Here is a 12970-nt window from a genome sequence, read left to right on the forward strand (position 1 = left end):
TTCCGGCGCGCGCGCGCCGCTGCAGTCGGATTGGCTGGCGTCGGAGCGCGCGGCGCGGCGCGGGAGTCCGCCTGAGAGGGGCCTGACGGGCAGACGCGGCCGCCGCGGCGCTCTGCGTCCCTCCCTCCCTCCGTCCCTCCCTCCCCGAGGGCGGCGTGGTGATGGCGTCATCAGGGGCAGCCGCGGCGCTCCCGCGGCCCTGAGTGGCTTCTGACGGGCTCGTCCTGACGGGCAGGGACGCGCGGGCTCTGAGGCGGCCGGACCTCTGCTCTGCGGAGCCCAGCCGCGTCCGCTTCTCCGAGGCGGGGGCTTCGCTGCGTGCTGTGCGGACCGGGCTGGCCTCCAGCTCCGGGGCCCGCCCGCCTCTGGCTCCCGGGCGCGGGGACCGCAGGCGCGCGCCGCTGAGGGACCCCGGGCTCCCCGCCGCGCGTGGCGGAGGCGGTGAGTGGTGAGACGCGCGGGGCTCCCGAGTGAGGAGAGGAGGGCGCCGCGCCCGCCCGCCCTGAAGCGCGAACGCTGTCCCCTCAGGACCCATGGAGCCCAGAGGGACCAAGAGAAGAGCGGCAGGGACGGAGGCGCCCACGCGGGAGCCGTGGAGCAAACGCCCGCGCCCGGCGTTGGCGTCGCTGCGCACGGAGCCCGCGCTGTACTCGGGGCCGTTCCCCTTCTACCGGCGCCCGTCCGAACTGGGCTGCTTCTCCCTGGACGCACAGCGCCAGTACCACGGGGATGCCCGAGCGCTGCGCTACTACAGCCCGCCCCCAGCCCACGGCCCGGGCCCCGACTTTGACCTCAGGGACGGCTACCCTGAGAGGTACCGGCCCCGGGATGAGGAGCTCAGGGAGAGGCTGGACCACCTGCTCCGCTGGGTTCTGGAACACCGACACCAGCTGGAGGGGTGAGCGAGGCGCCGCGCGCCAGCCGATCCGGAGACCCGCCTTTACCTCCTGGAGCTGGGAGAGCCGCGTGCTCGTTAGCGGGGACTTCGGCCCAGACCGTGAGCCCCAAACTCTTCCCGCCTCAGGGGTCCAGGCTGGCTGGCAGGGGCCACCGTGACGTGGCGAGGACACCTGACTAAGCTGCTGACCACACCGTATGAGCGGCAGGAGGGCTGGCAGCTGGCGGCCTCGCGGTTCCAAGGGACACTGTACCTAAGTGAGGTGGAGACCCCGGCGGCCCGGGCGCAGAGGCTCGCCAGGCCGCCCCTCCTCCGGGAGCTCATGTACATGGGCTACAAATTTGAGCAGTACATGTGTGCAGGTGAGAGCTGTCCCTGCCGTGCGGCCGCTTTCCCGTTCCTCGGGGGGCGAGAGCCCCTTCCCTCCCCTTGCTGCAGCTGCTTCTCTCCTGTACAGACAAACCCGGAGGCTCCCCAGACCCCTCTGGGGAGGTTAACACCAACGTGGCCTTCTGCTCTGTGCTACGCAGCCGCCTGGGGAACCACCCCCTGCTCTTCTCCGGAGAGGTGGACTGCGTGAACCCCCAGGCCGCGTCCACACAGCCTCCAGCCTGCTATGTGGAACTCAAGACCTCCAAGGAGATGCACAGCCCTGGCCAGTGGAGGAGCTTCTACAGGTTCAGGCCCGGGGTGAACAGGGGAGCCCAGGACGGAAAAGGAGCCTGGGGGAGGGGGAGGGCCCAGCTGACCCTTGGCCTCTCCTGTCAGGCACAAGCTCCTGAAATGGTGGGCCCAGTCGTTCCTCCCAGGGGTCCCACATGTCGTCGCTGGCTTCCGGAACCCAGAGGGTTTCGTCTGTTCCTTAAAGACCTTCCCTACCATGGAGATGTTTGAAAACGTGAGGGTGAGTCGGGGTGTCTAGGCTGCCAGCTGCCAACCCCACCCCCTCCCTGGACCAAGACCTCAGGTCCAGTGCCCCTGTGCCTTCTGTCTCCTTCCCCTCCTCCCACCCCCAAGTCTCCTGCCTCTTGTGTCCCCTCCAGCACGACCGGGATGGCTGGAACCCCTCTGTGTGCATGAACTTCTGTGCTGCCTTCCTTAGCTTCGCCCAGAGCACAGTAGTCCAGGACGACCCCAGGTAAGGACTTGAGGGTTGTGTGTCACCTCTGGGACTCAGCTCAGTGTCTGGCTTCACCCCACACCTCCATCTTCCCCCAGGCTTGTCCACCTCTTCTCCTGGGAACCTGGTGGCCCGGTCACTGTGTCTGTCCATCGGGATGCGCCCTATGCCTTCCTGCCCACATGGTATGTGGAAGCTATGACTCAAGACCTCCCGCCACTCTCAACGACTCCCTCCCCCAAGGACTGATGCTTTGGAGGACACACCATCGGGGTCTCTGCAGATAATAAAAGCGTGTTTCTAAGCAGGTGTCTTGCTGTATCTGAATACAAGTCATCCCTGCCCGTGCTCCAAGCACTCAGTGTCCTCTTTTATTGTTACACACCTTTATCCCACACCCTTTACTGGGTGTAGAGGCTGGCTGCAAAGACAATGTCCCGCCGTAGCAAGGTGGCCGCTGTCTCCATCTTGGCACCCAGCACAGGCTCTCCCACCAAACGGGCGGCGCCTCGAAGCGAGCGGCACATCTCAGCCAGGCGCTGGATGCAGCGGACCACCAAGCCTTCAGGGGTCCCTGAGAGTCCTGCCAACTCGGAGAAGGGCTAAGGGGAGAGCAGAGTGAAGACTGAATGTGCCGGGCCTGGGCAGTCTTTCCCAGCCAGCCACCTGCCAAAGCCAGGTACTTACCATACCCCGAGCCCACTCGTACACAACCTCCACCAGCCCAAAATTCAGCTCTCCCACAAATTCTTCCACTGTCTGGTTCAGGCCACAGGCCACCTGAACCTCACCAATCCGCTTCGCCACAGCTTTGACGCGCTCTACCCCCTGCAGACAGGAAGGCCTGATGAGGAAGAGGCATCTACCCGCGCTGGGCAGAGGGGTGGGGGTGGGCATGCCCCGCCAAGAGGGGTGTGATGGCCCCTACCTGTTTGAGGGTGCTCGGGAGCTGATCCCCAGGGTCGCCAGGGCTCTGGCAGACCAGGCCAGAGAGCAGGGCTGCAATCTCCTCGGGTCGCAGGGTGCTCAGTGCATTATCAAACATGAGCTCAGTGAGGAGCAGCTCATGGCTGCTCATGGCGCAGGCCACTCGCCCCGCCAGCTTCACTGTGCCCGCCTCATCCACATAGCCCAGGGTCCGGAGCACCTGCAACAAAGCGTGAGGGTTGGGGAGCCTGACCACTCTCTGAGCCCCCCTAAACTCACACGCCCCATCCTGCTCTTTCACCTCTACACGCTGGTGGTATTCGGGGAGCAGCAACAGTGACTGGTCGGACAGCAGGAAGCGCAGCCTCTCCATTTCCTTCTGGATCTGCATTCGCTCCCGAAGCTTCAGGTACTAAAGAGGGCCACACACAGCAGGGGCCATTAACAACCCCCTCACCCTCAGCAGGGGTGAACTGGGCACAGGGCTAAGGGAGGAGTACCCAGGTTACCGGGCACCAGGGAGAAGCTGCCTCTGCTTAGGCACTACCTGGGCAGGGAACCGGGGGCTGTGCACACACTGAGCCCCCCGGATCAGCTCCTCCAGCTTCCGGGCCCGGAGCCCACCTTCTACCACTGACACATCCTTGAGCTGCAGGTCGTTGACAGGGTCAAGGGTTGGGGGTCCTGATGGATGGGCCTGAGCCAGACGCAGCAGCTCCTGAACGGCAGTGGTCACAGCTGCAAGGGGAGGGTCCTTCCTGAAGGGGGAGTGGGTTCTGGACCAAGAGGCTTCTTTGCCACAGGAGCCTCCCCTCCAGCTGAGGGAGTCCCTCAGCTCCCCACTTCATGGTCTCTTTGTACATACACACCCACTGGGACATGCCCCTCCCTGGAAAAGGTTCCCCAAGTCTCTGACCTGAACTTTGGTTGCTGCCTCTTGGTGAAGTCCTCAACGATCTTCTCCCCGTTCACCCGGAGCACTTTGGTGGAGATGGCAGCCACATCTCCTGGCTGTAGCTTGGCCACAGTGTGCTCACAGGGCCCTAGAAATCCATCAGGTCAGAAGGCTTCGTTCGCCATGGCCCAGGCATCCTGTTCACACCACCATCAGGAACTCACCTTCCGGCAGGAACAGCTTGAAGCCCACAAGGTCATCTGGCTGGGGCACATCTGGAGTGGCTGGCCCCTTGTCCCGTGGGCTCTCAGACACAACCGGCTTGTCGCACAAGACCAGTGTTGTAAACACTCTGCTGGTGGAGTTTGAGGAGACCTGGAGGAGGAGGCACACCAAATGTGGGCAGGGCACGCTCACCCTGGACAGGGATTGGGGGCCCCCACTCCCCACGGGGCCCTTCAACTGTGGAGGGGTGGGTGGCCAAGCCAAGTCACTAGCGGAGTTTCTTGGGGGCCAGGCACGGAGACCGGCATAAAGTGGTGACAGGACCCTGAGCCAGGGGGAGACAGTGCCAAGCCTCCCACTGTCTGGGGGTGAGGACCCCTCTTGTCCTCACCTGCAGGATCACCCCCAAGGCATTGTGATGCTCCTTGTTCTTCACAACTACCACCCTTCCCGTGGACAGGGATTTCAGCCCATTCACTGACTCCATGATGCGCCACTGGAGACAGGGAGGGCACAAGTTTAGGAGCCCCGTGAGACTCGCTGCCCCTCCCGCCAGCCCTCCCCACATACTCACCTGGATCATGTTCCGCGTCTCCGTCAGCTCCTCCCCCCAGCTGTAATAATCAGGCAGGTCGGCCAGTTGGCCAGTCACGTCGGGCTCCTCCAAGGCCCCCAGCCGCTTGGTGAGTTCAGCCAGCGCCTGCTCATGGGCCTTTGTGGGGGCGGGGTTGTGACAAGTCTGCAAGCCCAGCCCGCTCTACTCGTGCCCCTCCCCCCACTGGCCATGCCCACTTCTTCTGGGTAGTTCTGACCTGCCTGCTGTGCTGGTTGCCCTGACCTCCTCACCTTGCTGTCCTTGCGGGATGGAAACTCCGAGAAGCTCCTCTTCATCATGTCCTCCACCCTGAGGGCATCCACCCGCAGCAGGTTGAGGATCATGGTGTATGTGAGGCGGAACTGGGACTGAAGCTGGGACGGTTTTCCCTGGGGCCAGAGAGGCAGTGAGACCAGGTGGGACCTGGGCTCCCTAGGCATCTTCTGGTCCTGGCTCTGCAGCCATGAGGCCTCAGACCAACCCCCTGCTCACCTCGGTAATGTAAGGGAACAAAATAAAAGACATGGGCTCCTGAAGGACCTTCTTGGGTGCCAAACCCACAGTGGCGGTAAAGCAAGAAGTGAGAGCCCTTGAACTTGCTCACTTTTTTGTTTTGTTGTTTTTCAAGACAGGGTTTCTCTGTGTAACAGCCCTGGCTGTCCTGGCACTTGCTCTGTAGACCAGGCTGGCCTCGAACTCCCAGAAATCCGCCTGCCTCTGACTCCCTGCACTGGGATTAAAGGCGTGCGCCACCACCGCCCAGCTGGACTGCTCACTTTTAACTTGACCTCTCCCAGGAAAATGAGGACATCAGAAGAGAGTGCTGGGCTAAAGGACTTGGCACTGAGTCACCCTGCTCACCATCATCATGCGGTGTAGGTCTGCCATCTCAGGCACTCGGCCCTTACAGAGCAGGATGACGGTGCCTGTGGGGTCCAGGCCCCTCCGGCCCGCCCGGCCTGCCATCTGTACATACTCCCCAGGCAGCAGGTCCCGGAAGGTAGAGCCATCGTGTTTGCGCATGGAGTCAAATACCACTGTCCTGGCTGGCATGTTTACCCCCATGGCGAAGGTCTCAGTAGCAAATAAGACCTGGAACAGAGGGGGAGGCTGGATCAGCCAAAAGGTCCTTTATATGCCCAGCTCTGGTGGAGCTCATCCCACCTTGGAGCCTCGTCTCAGAGACCCGTCTACAGGACTTCCCTGACCTCTCCAAAAGGACCCATAGTGCCTCAGAGACCCGTCTACAGAACTTCCCTGACCTCTCCAGGAGGACCCACAGTGTCTCAGACCCGTCTACAGGACTTCCCTGACCTCCCCAGGAGGACCCACAGTGCCTCAGAGACCCATCTACAGGACTTCCCTGACCTCTCCAGGAGGACCCACAGTGCCTCAGAGACCCGTCTACAGGACTTCCCTGACCTCTCCAGGAGGACCCACAGTGCCGCCATTATCATTTTCGGCATTCTGCTTAAGCGGTCACCTGGTTCTTTAGCTCCCACATCCTATCTCCACCCCCAGCTGGAACTGTGTTTAACCAGACCTTGCGTGAGAACACTATGGCAGACTGCTCTGCTTTGTGCTTGTATGATTCAGCGCACACAAACGCAGCTGTACACCTGACTGTTTTCTACTTTCCACATCCATCCATGTTCTTGTAGCTTTACCAGTCATTGCTTGTGACTGAGGTAGGTGATGTGTCTCCGTGGGGGACACCCCCTACCTTTGCCTAGCCACTGCCCCAGTGGAGGGCACTCCGTTTCTCAGCCAGCCTTTCAACCCTGGTCTCCAGGAGCATGGGCTTGAGATCTGAACCTGTCATCATCAACAGGGCCATAGAGAGCAAAGCAAATTCGTATGTTCCCTCACAGACTAAGATAGAATTTATTTGCAGTCAATACCCAAGAACGACCCTTAGTGTCAGAAAGTATACTATATTTAGTTTGCTTAAACAATGCCAAGGCAGAAAAACAACAACAATACTTGGATAGCAAACAATGGCAGATTGTCAACAGCCTACATCTCTGGCCACATATGCAGTTAGCGAGCTTTTTGAATGAATGAAGCCACCCCTAACCATTGTACAGTTGTGTTTCCTGAAAGCATTTCAGTTTGCGTCCCTCTAATTATTAGTGGCTTTTCCTATGCTTGCCCACTGTGGAGGTTCCTCTTCTCAGAACCACTTGCATTAAAGGTTAAGGTGAGAAACCTAGAGTTCGGTAGGGTCACATGAAGCTGGATCCAGAACCCAGGTCCCTAACCACGGCACCGTCCTGCCTAAGCCTTGGCCCCTCTCCTCTCGCCCGCCACCTGCTCACCTTGACCAGCCCTCGGCTGAACAGCATCTCCACGATCTCCTTAAGGATGGGCAGGATGCCGCTGTGGTGCACACCCAGGCCCCGGCGGAGGAGCTCTGACATGTGCAGGACCTGCAGGGGAGAGGGAGGAGGCGAGGGCAGAGGTCAGAGAAGGTGTGGGCAGATCCCCTCAGCTGGGGCAGGTCTCAGGTCACCGCATCCCCACCCGTATCTACAAGGACACACCTGGGGTAGCTGCCGGTCAGAGCCGCGGAGTCGTGCAAGGCAGCGCTGCAGAAAGAGGTGGACCTCACTCTTCTCCGAGCTGGTGGTGAGGTCAAGAGAGGTGAGGCCCGAAGCCTGCTCGTCACAGCGGCCTCGGGAAAACGTGAAGACTACCACAGGCAGCTGAGCCCGGGCCCGGAGGGAAGCCAGCAAGGACAGGTACACTCCACGGTCCTGAGGTGACGTGGAGGCGGCAGACTCAGGATTAAATAGGTTTATGTAGAACAGGATTCAGACCTCAAGTCCGCCTGCTCCCCACAGGGGCTGGTGCTGAAAGTGTGGCTGAAATGCAGGCTTTGGCAGGGATGACAGGCCCTCACCTGTGCAGGTCCTCCCTGGTGCGTGGGCTGTTTGGCCCCAAAGGTCTGGGCATGCTTGCTCATCCTCTCCTTCTTGGCCTCCACTGCGGCATAGTACCTGAGCACAGGGTGAGGGGGCGTGAGGCCCAGCACAGTACCTGAGCACAGTACCTGAGCACAGAGTGAGGGGCGTGAGGCCCAGCACAGTACCTGAGCACAGAGTGAGGGGGCGTGAGGCCCAGCACAGTACCTGAGCACAGAGTGAGGGGCGTGAGGCCCAGCACAGTACCTGAGCACAGGGTGAGGGGGCGTGAGGCCCAGCACAGTACCTGAGCACAGAGTGAGGGGCGTGAGGCCCAGCACAGCCCCAGCCATGACACCTGGACTTACCCCTTGGTGTGGAAGGCCCCTCGGGAGTCCAGCAGCAGGAAGAGCTCCCCCTGCGTCTTGGGGCTGTTTCCCGTGAAGAGATAGTGTTCCAGGGGGACGGGACGGGCAACCGTGCTGATCACATAGATCTGCCGCCGCTTCAGCCGCCTGGAGGGAGGAGAGGGCAGCGGGTCAGAGAAGGCGCAGGCAGGAACCCCGTCTTCCAGTTCCTTCTGGGGCCCAGAATGGGAGGCCACTAGCCACAACGTCATCTCCACTTCAGCCCCCACTGGTTCAAAGACTCAACGTCTGCCCTATCCCATCCTCACTTAGCATCATGGCGTCCGCCTGTCCAGACAGGCGGCTCCCACCACCCCATCTCAGCACGCAAAAAAATGTTCTGGGCCCCCAACCCAGCCACCCTGACCCCTCTCCTCATTGTAGTGGCCCGAGCTCCCCAACCCCCACCAAGGACACCACAGTCCTCTCCCCTCAAGCACTCAGGACACACATCTCACCCAATCCAGTCAGCAAACTCCAGGGCGTTGGGGACGGTGGCACTCAGAAGGATGATGGAGACGTGGTCGGGAAGCATGATGAGTACCTCCTCCCACACGACCCCACGCTGCGCACACATTGGGGAGACAGGTCAGTCGGGGAGCAGGAAACAGGACGGTCCTCAGGGTATGCAGGGCGGGGCTATGCGGTGGGACGCTCCTGCCACTCACCTCGGCATCGTTGATATAGTGGACTTCATCAAAGATGACCCACTCGAGATCCCGGATGACGTCGGAGCCGCTGTACAGCATGGAGCTGGGGAGAGGCAGCGCCCAGCTGACCCCTCTCAGCTCTGACTCTACCCTGCTTCTGCGGGGATGCTCACCCCCCACCCAGAACCCACCTGGGAGGCCCCTCTCTCACCGAAGAATCTCTGTGGTCATGATGAGGCAGGAGGCCTCTGGGTGCAGCTGCACGTCCCCCGTGAGCAGCCCCACGTCCCCGAATGTGTTTCGGAAGTCCCGAAACTTCTGGTTGCTCAGGGCTTTGATGGGAGAAGTGTAGATGGTGCTAAACATGGGGTGTGAAGTCAGGCAGTCTGTCCTCACAGACCCACAGCTGGGTCACCCTGCCTTCCAGCCAGAGTCCTCCCTCCTTCATGACACCAGCGCTCCCTAAGCTAGCCCGGGCCATCTCTCTGCCCTGCTGCTCTCCTAGACGTTTTCATCTCTCTCGCCTCTCTCCTGAACCTGACATCTAAAGGATAAGGGAGGGGTGACGGGGGAGGAGAGGGCAGGCTGAGGAGGCTCGTGTACCGGGTCATGTGTTTCTGGGCCAGGGCAATGGCGTATTCAGCCACCACCGTCTTCCCGGCGGACGTGTGAGCTGCAACGAAGACGGAGTCGTGCTGCTCCAGATGCAGGATGGCCTGCTTCTGAAACACGTCTGGCTCAAAGGACCACTGTGCGAGCGAAACAAACGGGCAGGGCTACAGCGGCACAGCCTCTCTGCCAGCCCCCCCCCCACAGGCAGGCAGGGCAAAGAGGAGAAGGCCAGGGGAGGGCTGGGACAAAGGAGCAAGACAGGCCAGGAAGGTATGTGGGCTCTGGAGGAGAGAGAGGACAAGGCTGGGCTGAGGGGCAGGACCAGGGTCTGGTCTAGCAAGAGGCGGACTAAGGCCTGGGCACAGTACCTGGAAGGCGGGCTGAGGGATGAGACGGTAAAAGTCACCCACGGGGGAGGTGACATCCACAGGTACAGCCCACTGTTCCTGAGCTGCAGGCTTGGGAGGCTCCAGCAGGGACACGGTTGAGGATGCCTCCTGGAAACGTCAGGGAGGAGTGATAAAAGTTTACCCAGAGCATCGATTGCCACTCATCCCAGGAAGATCTCACTGTTACCCTCAAACCCAACCCCCTCCTGGAGGCAGGGGCCCTTCCTGCTTGCCTCCATCACTGGTAACCACCAACCTTCAATACTAGATCCTCCAGACTGCTTGCTCGGCCCAGGGGAGTACTGCAGGGAGAGGCTGGAACAGTGTCCCCTGGAGGAGCTCCGGCTGCCTCGCTCTCGTCCTCGTCGCCTCCACCCAAGTCTAGAGGCTCCAGCAGACGGCTGAGGCTGAGCAACCCTGGCGCAGGAGCTTGGTGATCTGAGGAACAACAGCCACCTTGTTATATTCGCAAGTCTGTGGGAGCAGGGCAGCCCTACAAATCTTTATCAAACTCACCCTTGGGGGCAAAATCCACCCCTTTCTTGAAGCCAGGTGGGACGGTGAGAAGATCTGCAGACGGGGACAGAGAGGCAGCATCAACCACACCCAGCTGTTGTGGAAACTGCTTCACACGACACAGACACACTACTCTGCCCGCCTGTGCACAGCTGTAGCCATTTTTTAAGAGCCACTAGGGAGAACACCTCTTCCTTTGGGAGTGGGAAGGATCCCTTTCCCGAAGTTTGTGAACGTACAGGACGGGTAGCAACAGCCCACTGGACCCTCCTCAGACCCAGGGCCACTTCACCTTTCTCAAAGTCTATCTCCTCCTCAGCTTCCTCCCGAGTGCTCAGATCTGTTAGGGTGGGCTCGTCCATCCCACCTGGGGAAACAGGAGGGTACAGCATCAGCAGAGCCCCGCTCCCTAGACACTAAGACAGTCTCTTCTACCTCCATGTGCACAACTTACCTGGCCAGAAAGGGTACTGTGTTGGATTGCCCCACAGTGACTGGGAGGCTGGCCCTGGAGGCCGGCGAAGGGACAAGGAGGTTGTGGCCGACAGATTTGTGTTCTCCAGCAGGACCTGAGACAAGAGGTTGGAGTCGCAGTGAGACCAAGCCTGCTCCGACCCATTCCCCCAATTCCGTTTCTTGTGGTCTCTGACCTCTCACCTCCTTGTAGCCCAGTATCTGGCCTGTGGTTGGGTGTCTCTGGGCCTGAAGGTCGGATGGGACAGGGGCCCCCACAGCAGCCAGGAGAGACCATGGGTCCCTCTTCCTCTGCCATTTTCTGGAGAGAAAGGAAAGGAATTTTGGAGTCAGCTTTCTCCCTATCCCTTCCTCCTCCCGTTGGTCCATCTCCCTAGTTGGGCCCCTGCGGACTCCTCACCGAGCTGAGTGCTCCACACCATGCAGAGGAAGCCAGGCAGGAGACGACAGAAATAACTGCTCTGCTTCTTGCTGTAGGTCTGGGGCACAGGGAGGGAGGCCGTGCGGAAGCTGGGACAGGACAAGATGAGAAGCACTAAGTTAGGAAGGGGTGACATGCAGACGAAAGGGTGATGGAATTTGTTTAGATCCCATGGTAGCTGTCTCCAACAGAAGCTGAGGCAATGAGGTGATGGGCAAAGCTAAGCAAACCCACTGCAGCTGAAGTCCTGGGGCACTAAAGCGAACTGTGGGTTTCAGACACAGAGGCCAGACACAGCAATTTGCATTCCTTTTGTTTTGTTTTGTTTTTCGAAACAGGGTTTCTCTGTGGCTTTGGAGGCTGTCCTGGAACTAGCTCTGTAGACCAGGCTGGTTTCGAACTCACAGAGATCCACCTGCCTCTGCCTCCTGAGTGCTGGGATTAAAGGCGTGCACCACCAACGCCCGGCTACATTCTTATTTTAAGACAGGCTTTCACGTAACCCAGGCTTGCCTCCAACTTCATATATGGGTGGGTGGGTGTGTGTGTGTGTGTGTGTGTGTGTGTGTGTGTGTGTGTGTGTCAGAGAATGACCTTGAACTAGGGGGTGACAAGCATGCGATACTACACTTGAGTGGATCAAACCCAGGTCTGTGTGTGTTAGGGAAGCCCTGTACTGACTGAGCTACACACTCAGCTGGGAGTCTGCATTTTAGAATTCCTTAGTAGTAGTAACAGGTGTGAACAGACGGGCACGTGGGGGTGTGTGGACATGGGCACACATGCTACAGCACAGGTGGCAGGCAGAGGACAACTCTGTGCAGTTGGCTCTCGCCCTGTCCCTTTACCCGTGTTTCATCAGTCATGCATGGCAAGCACTTTAATCGGCTAAGCGATTCCTAATGCTGCAATGTTTCCACCCTTTAATACAGTTGTGGCGACACCCGGCCCCTCCCCACCCCACAACCATAAAATTGTTTTTGTTGCTACTTCGAGAGAGCAATTTTGCTACTGTCACAAATTGTAATGTAAAAATATCTGAGATGCGGGCTATCTGATCTGCAATCCCTGTGAAAGGGTCGTTCAACACGGCAGGGGTCGCGACCCACAGATTGAGAACCTCTGGGGTAAATCAGGCCTAGATCGTCTCCTTCTTCTTCTTTCTTCTTTCTTTCTTTCTTTCTTTCTTTCTTTCTTTCTTTCTTTCTTCTTTCTTCTTCTTATTGCTTTTGGAGATGCGGTCTCACTGTGTGGCCTGGCTGGCCTGGAACTTGATGGGTAGACCAAACTGGCCTCCAGCTCAGGGATCTGCCTGCCTCTGCCTCCCAAGTGCTGGCTGGGATTGGAGCAAGAGCCACACCCGGCTTCAGACTGAGGGTTTAAAGTCGAGGCCTCAGCCAAGCGCCCCGCAGAGGAGGAACGCGACAGCCGAGGCGCGGCTGTGTCTGCAGCAGCCCTGTGGGGACCCACTGGAGCTCCGGGAGGCGGGATCCGTCCATGCCAGCTGGGGGCCCGGACGGCAGTGTCCAGGCCCAGGACGGCGGGGTCAAACTAGACCTCCAGGGGTCAGCGTGGGGTTACTCACGGTGCTCTCTGCAGCCCCGGGCTCGCTCAGCAGCTCCCAGCGCCCCGTGCACCCCACTTCCAGAGCTCGAAGGGGCAGGTTCAAGGGATCCGGGGGAGGCAGCACTGCGGGGGGCGGGGAGGCCACGGGTTAGAGGTCAAGAGTCGTTCGCATCCGCCCCTCCCCTCCCTCCCTCCCTCCCTCCTTCCCTCCCCTCACCGAGTCTCTCAGTCTCCATCATCCTGAAGTCCCCGGCAGCTGCTGCACAGCCCGGAAACTCAGAGCAGCCACGGAGTTGGCCCCGCCCCGAGACGGGCGGAAATGGATATTTTTTCCGACACGCCCCCTCCCTCCGCCACTCCCCGCCGGGAACG

General features: G+C 60.0%; 2 protein-coding genes across 5 annotated transcripts; one reads left to right on the forward strand and one right to left on the reverse strand.

Annotated features, from left to right (window-relative positions):
* The first annotated feature begins 98 nt into the window (after positions 1–98).
* On the forward strand, positions 99–5260 carry Dxo (decapping exoribonuclease). 2 transcript variants are annotated; one of them, XM_027388818.2, is made up of 8 exons: positions 99–448; positions 529–898; positions 1025–1260; positions 1356–1575; positions 1667–1802; positions 1942–2036; positions 2117–2697; positions 3277–5260. In XM_027388818.2, the coding sequence occupies exons 2-7, from the start codon at positions 534–536 to the stop codon at positions 2265–2267; spliced, it is 1203 nt and encodes a 400-aa protein (XP_027244619.1). In that variant the 5' UTR covers positions 99–448; positions 529–533; the 3' UTR covers positions 2268–2697; positions 3277–5260. The 2 variants fall into 2 exon arrangements, with proteins under 2 accessions (XP_027244619.1, XP_027244618.1); XM_027388817.2 differs by having other exon boundaries at positions 100–441.
* On the reverse strand, positions 2368–12966 carry Skiv2l (Ski2 like RNA helicase). Of its 3 annotated transcripts, none has more exons than XM_027388787.2 (28): positions 12816–12965; positions 12618–12721; positions 11012–11121; positions 10795–10912; positions 10592–10706; positions 10430–10504; positions 10138–10191; positions 9878–10059; positions 9601–9729; positions 9224–9369; positions 8832–8978; positions 8639–8723; positions 8429–8535; positions 7932–8078; positions 7563–7659; positions 7204–7416; positions 6979–7089; positions 5522–5752; positions 4912–5049; positions 4640–4777; positions 4457–4561; positions 4065–4215; positions 3862–3988; positions 3493–3703; positions 3247–3357; positions 2947–3165; positions 2706–2846; positions 2368–2620 (listed from the first exon to the last, which is right to left on the reverse strand). In XM_027388787.2, the coding sequence occupies exons 1-28, from the start codon at positions 12835–12837 to the stop codon at positions 2420–2422; spliced, it is 3735 nt and encodes a 1244-aa protein (XP_027244588.1). In that variant the 5' UTR covers positions 12838–12965; the 3' UTR covers positions 2368–2419. The 3 variants fall into 3 exon arrangements, with proteins under 3 accessions (XP_027244588.1, XP_035307660.1, XP_035307661.1); XM_035451769.1 differs by having other exon boundaries at positions 9224–9396; XM_035451770.1 differs by lacking the exon at positions 2368–2620 and having other exon boundaries at positions 2721–2862; positions 9224–9396; positions 12816–12966.
* Between the last annotated feature and the right edge of the window lie 4 nt (positions 12967–12970).

This window comes from Cricetulus griseus, assembly GCF_003668045.3.
Source record: "Cricetulus griseus strain 17A/GY chromosome 1 unlocalized genomic scaffold, alternate assembly CriGri-PICRH-1.0 chr1_0, whole genome shotgun sequence".
Lineage (NCBI taxonomy): Eukaryota > Metazoa > Chordata > Mammalia > Rodentia > Cricetidae > Cricetulus > Cricetulus griseus.

Bases quoted from the DNA above. Each gene is read 5' to 3' on its own strand.
- Skiv2l (XM_035451769.1), bottom strand. From the start codon at position 12,837: ATGATGGAGACTGAGAGACTCG. The intron at 9,397-9,600 runs GTACTGTGCCCA...GTGCCGCTGTAG, and splicing joins TCCCTCAGCCCGCCTTCCAG to CCCTGCCCGTTTGTTTCGCT. The intron at 4,216-4,456 runs GTGAGGACAAGA...CTCCTCCTCCAG, and splicing joins CCTTGGGGGTGATCCTGCAG to GTCTCCTCAAACTCCACCAG.
- Dxo (XM_027388818.2), top strand. From the start codon at position 534: ATGGAGCCCAGAGGGACCAAGAGAAGAGCGGCAGGGACGGAGGCGCCC. The intron at 1,261-1,355 runs GTGAGAGCTGTC...TCTCCTGTACAG, and splicing joins TGAGCAGTACATGTGTGCAG to ACAAACCCGGAGGCTCCCCA. The intron at 1,803-1,941 runs GTGAGTCGGGGT...TGTCCCCTCCAG, and splicing joins AGATGTTTGAAAACGTGAGG to CACGACCGGGATGGCTGGAA.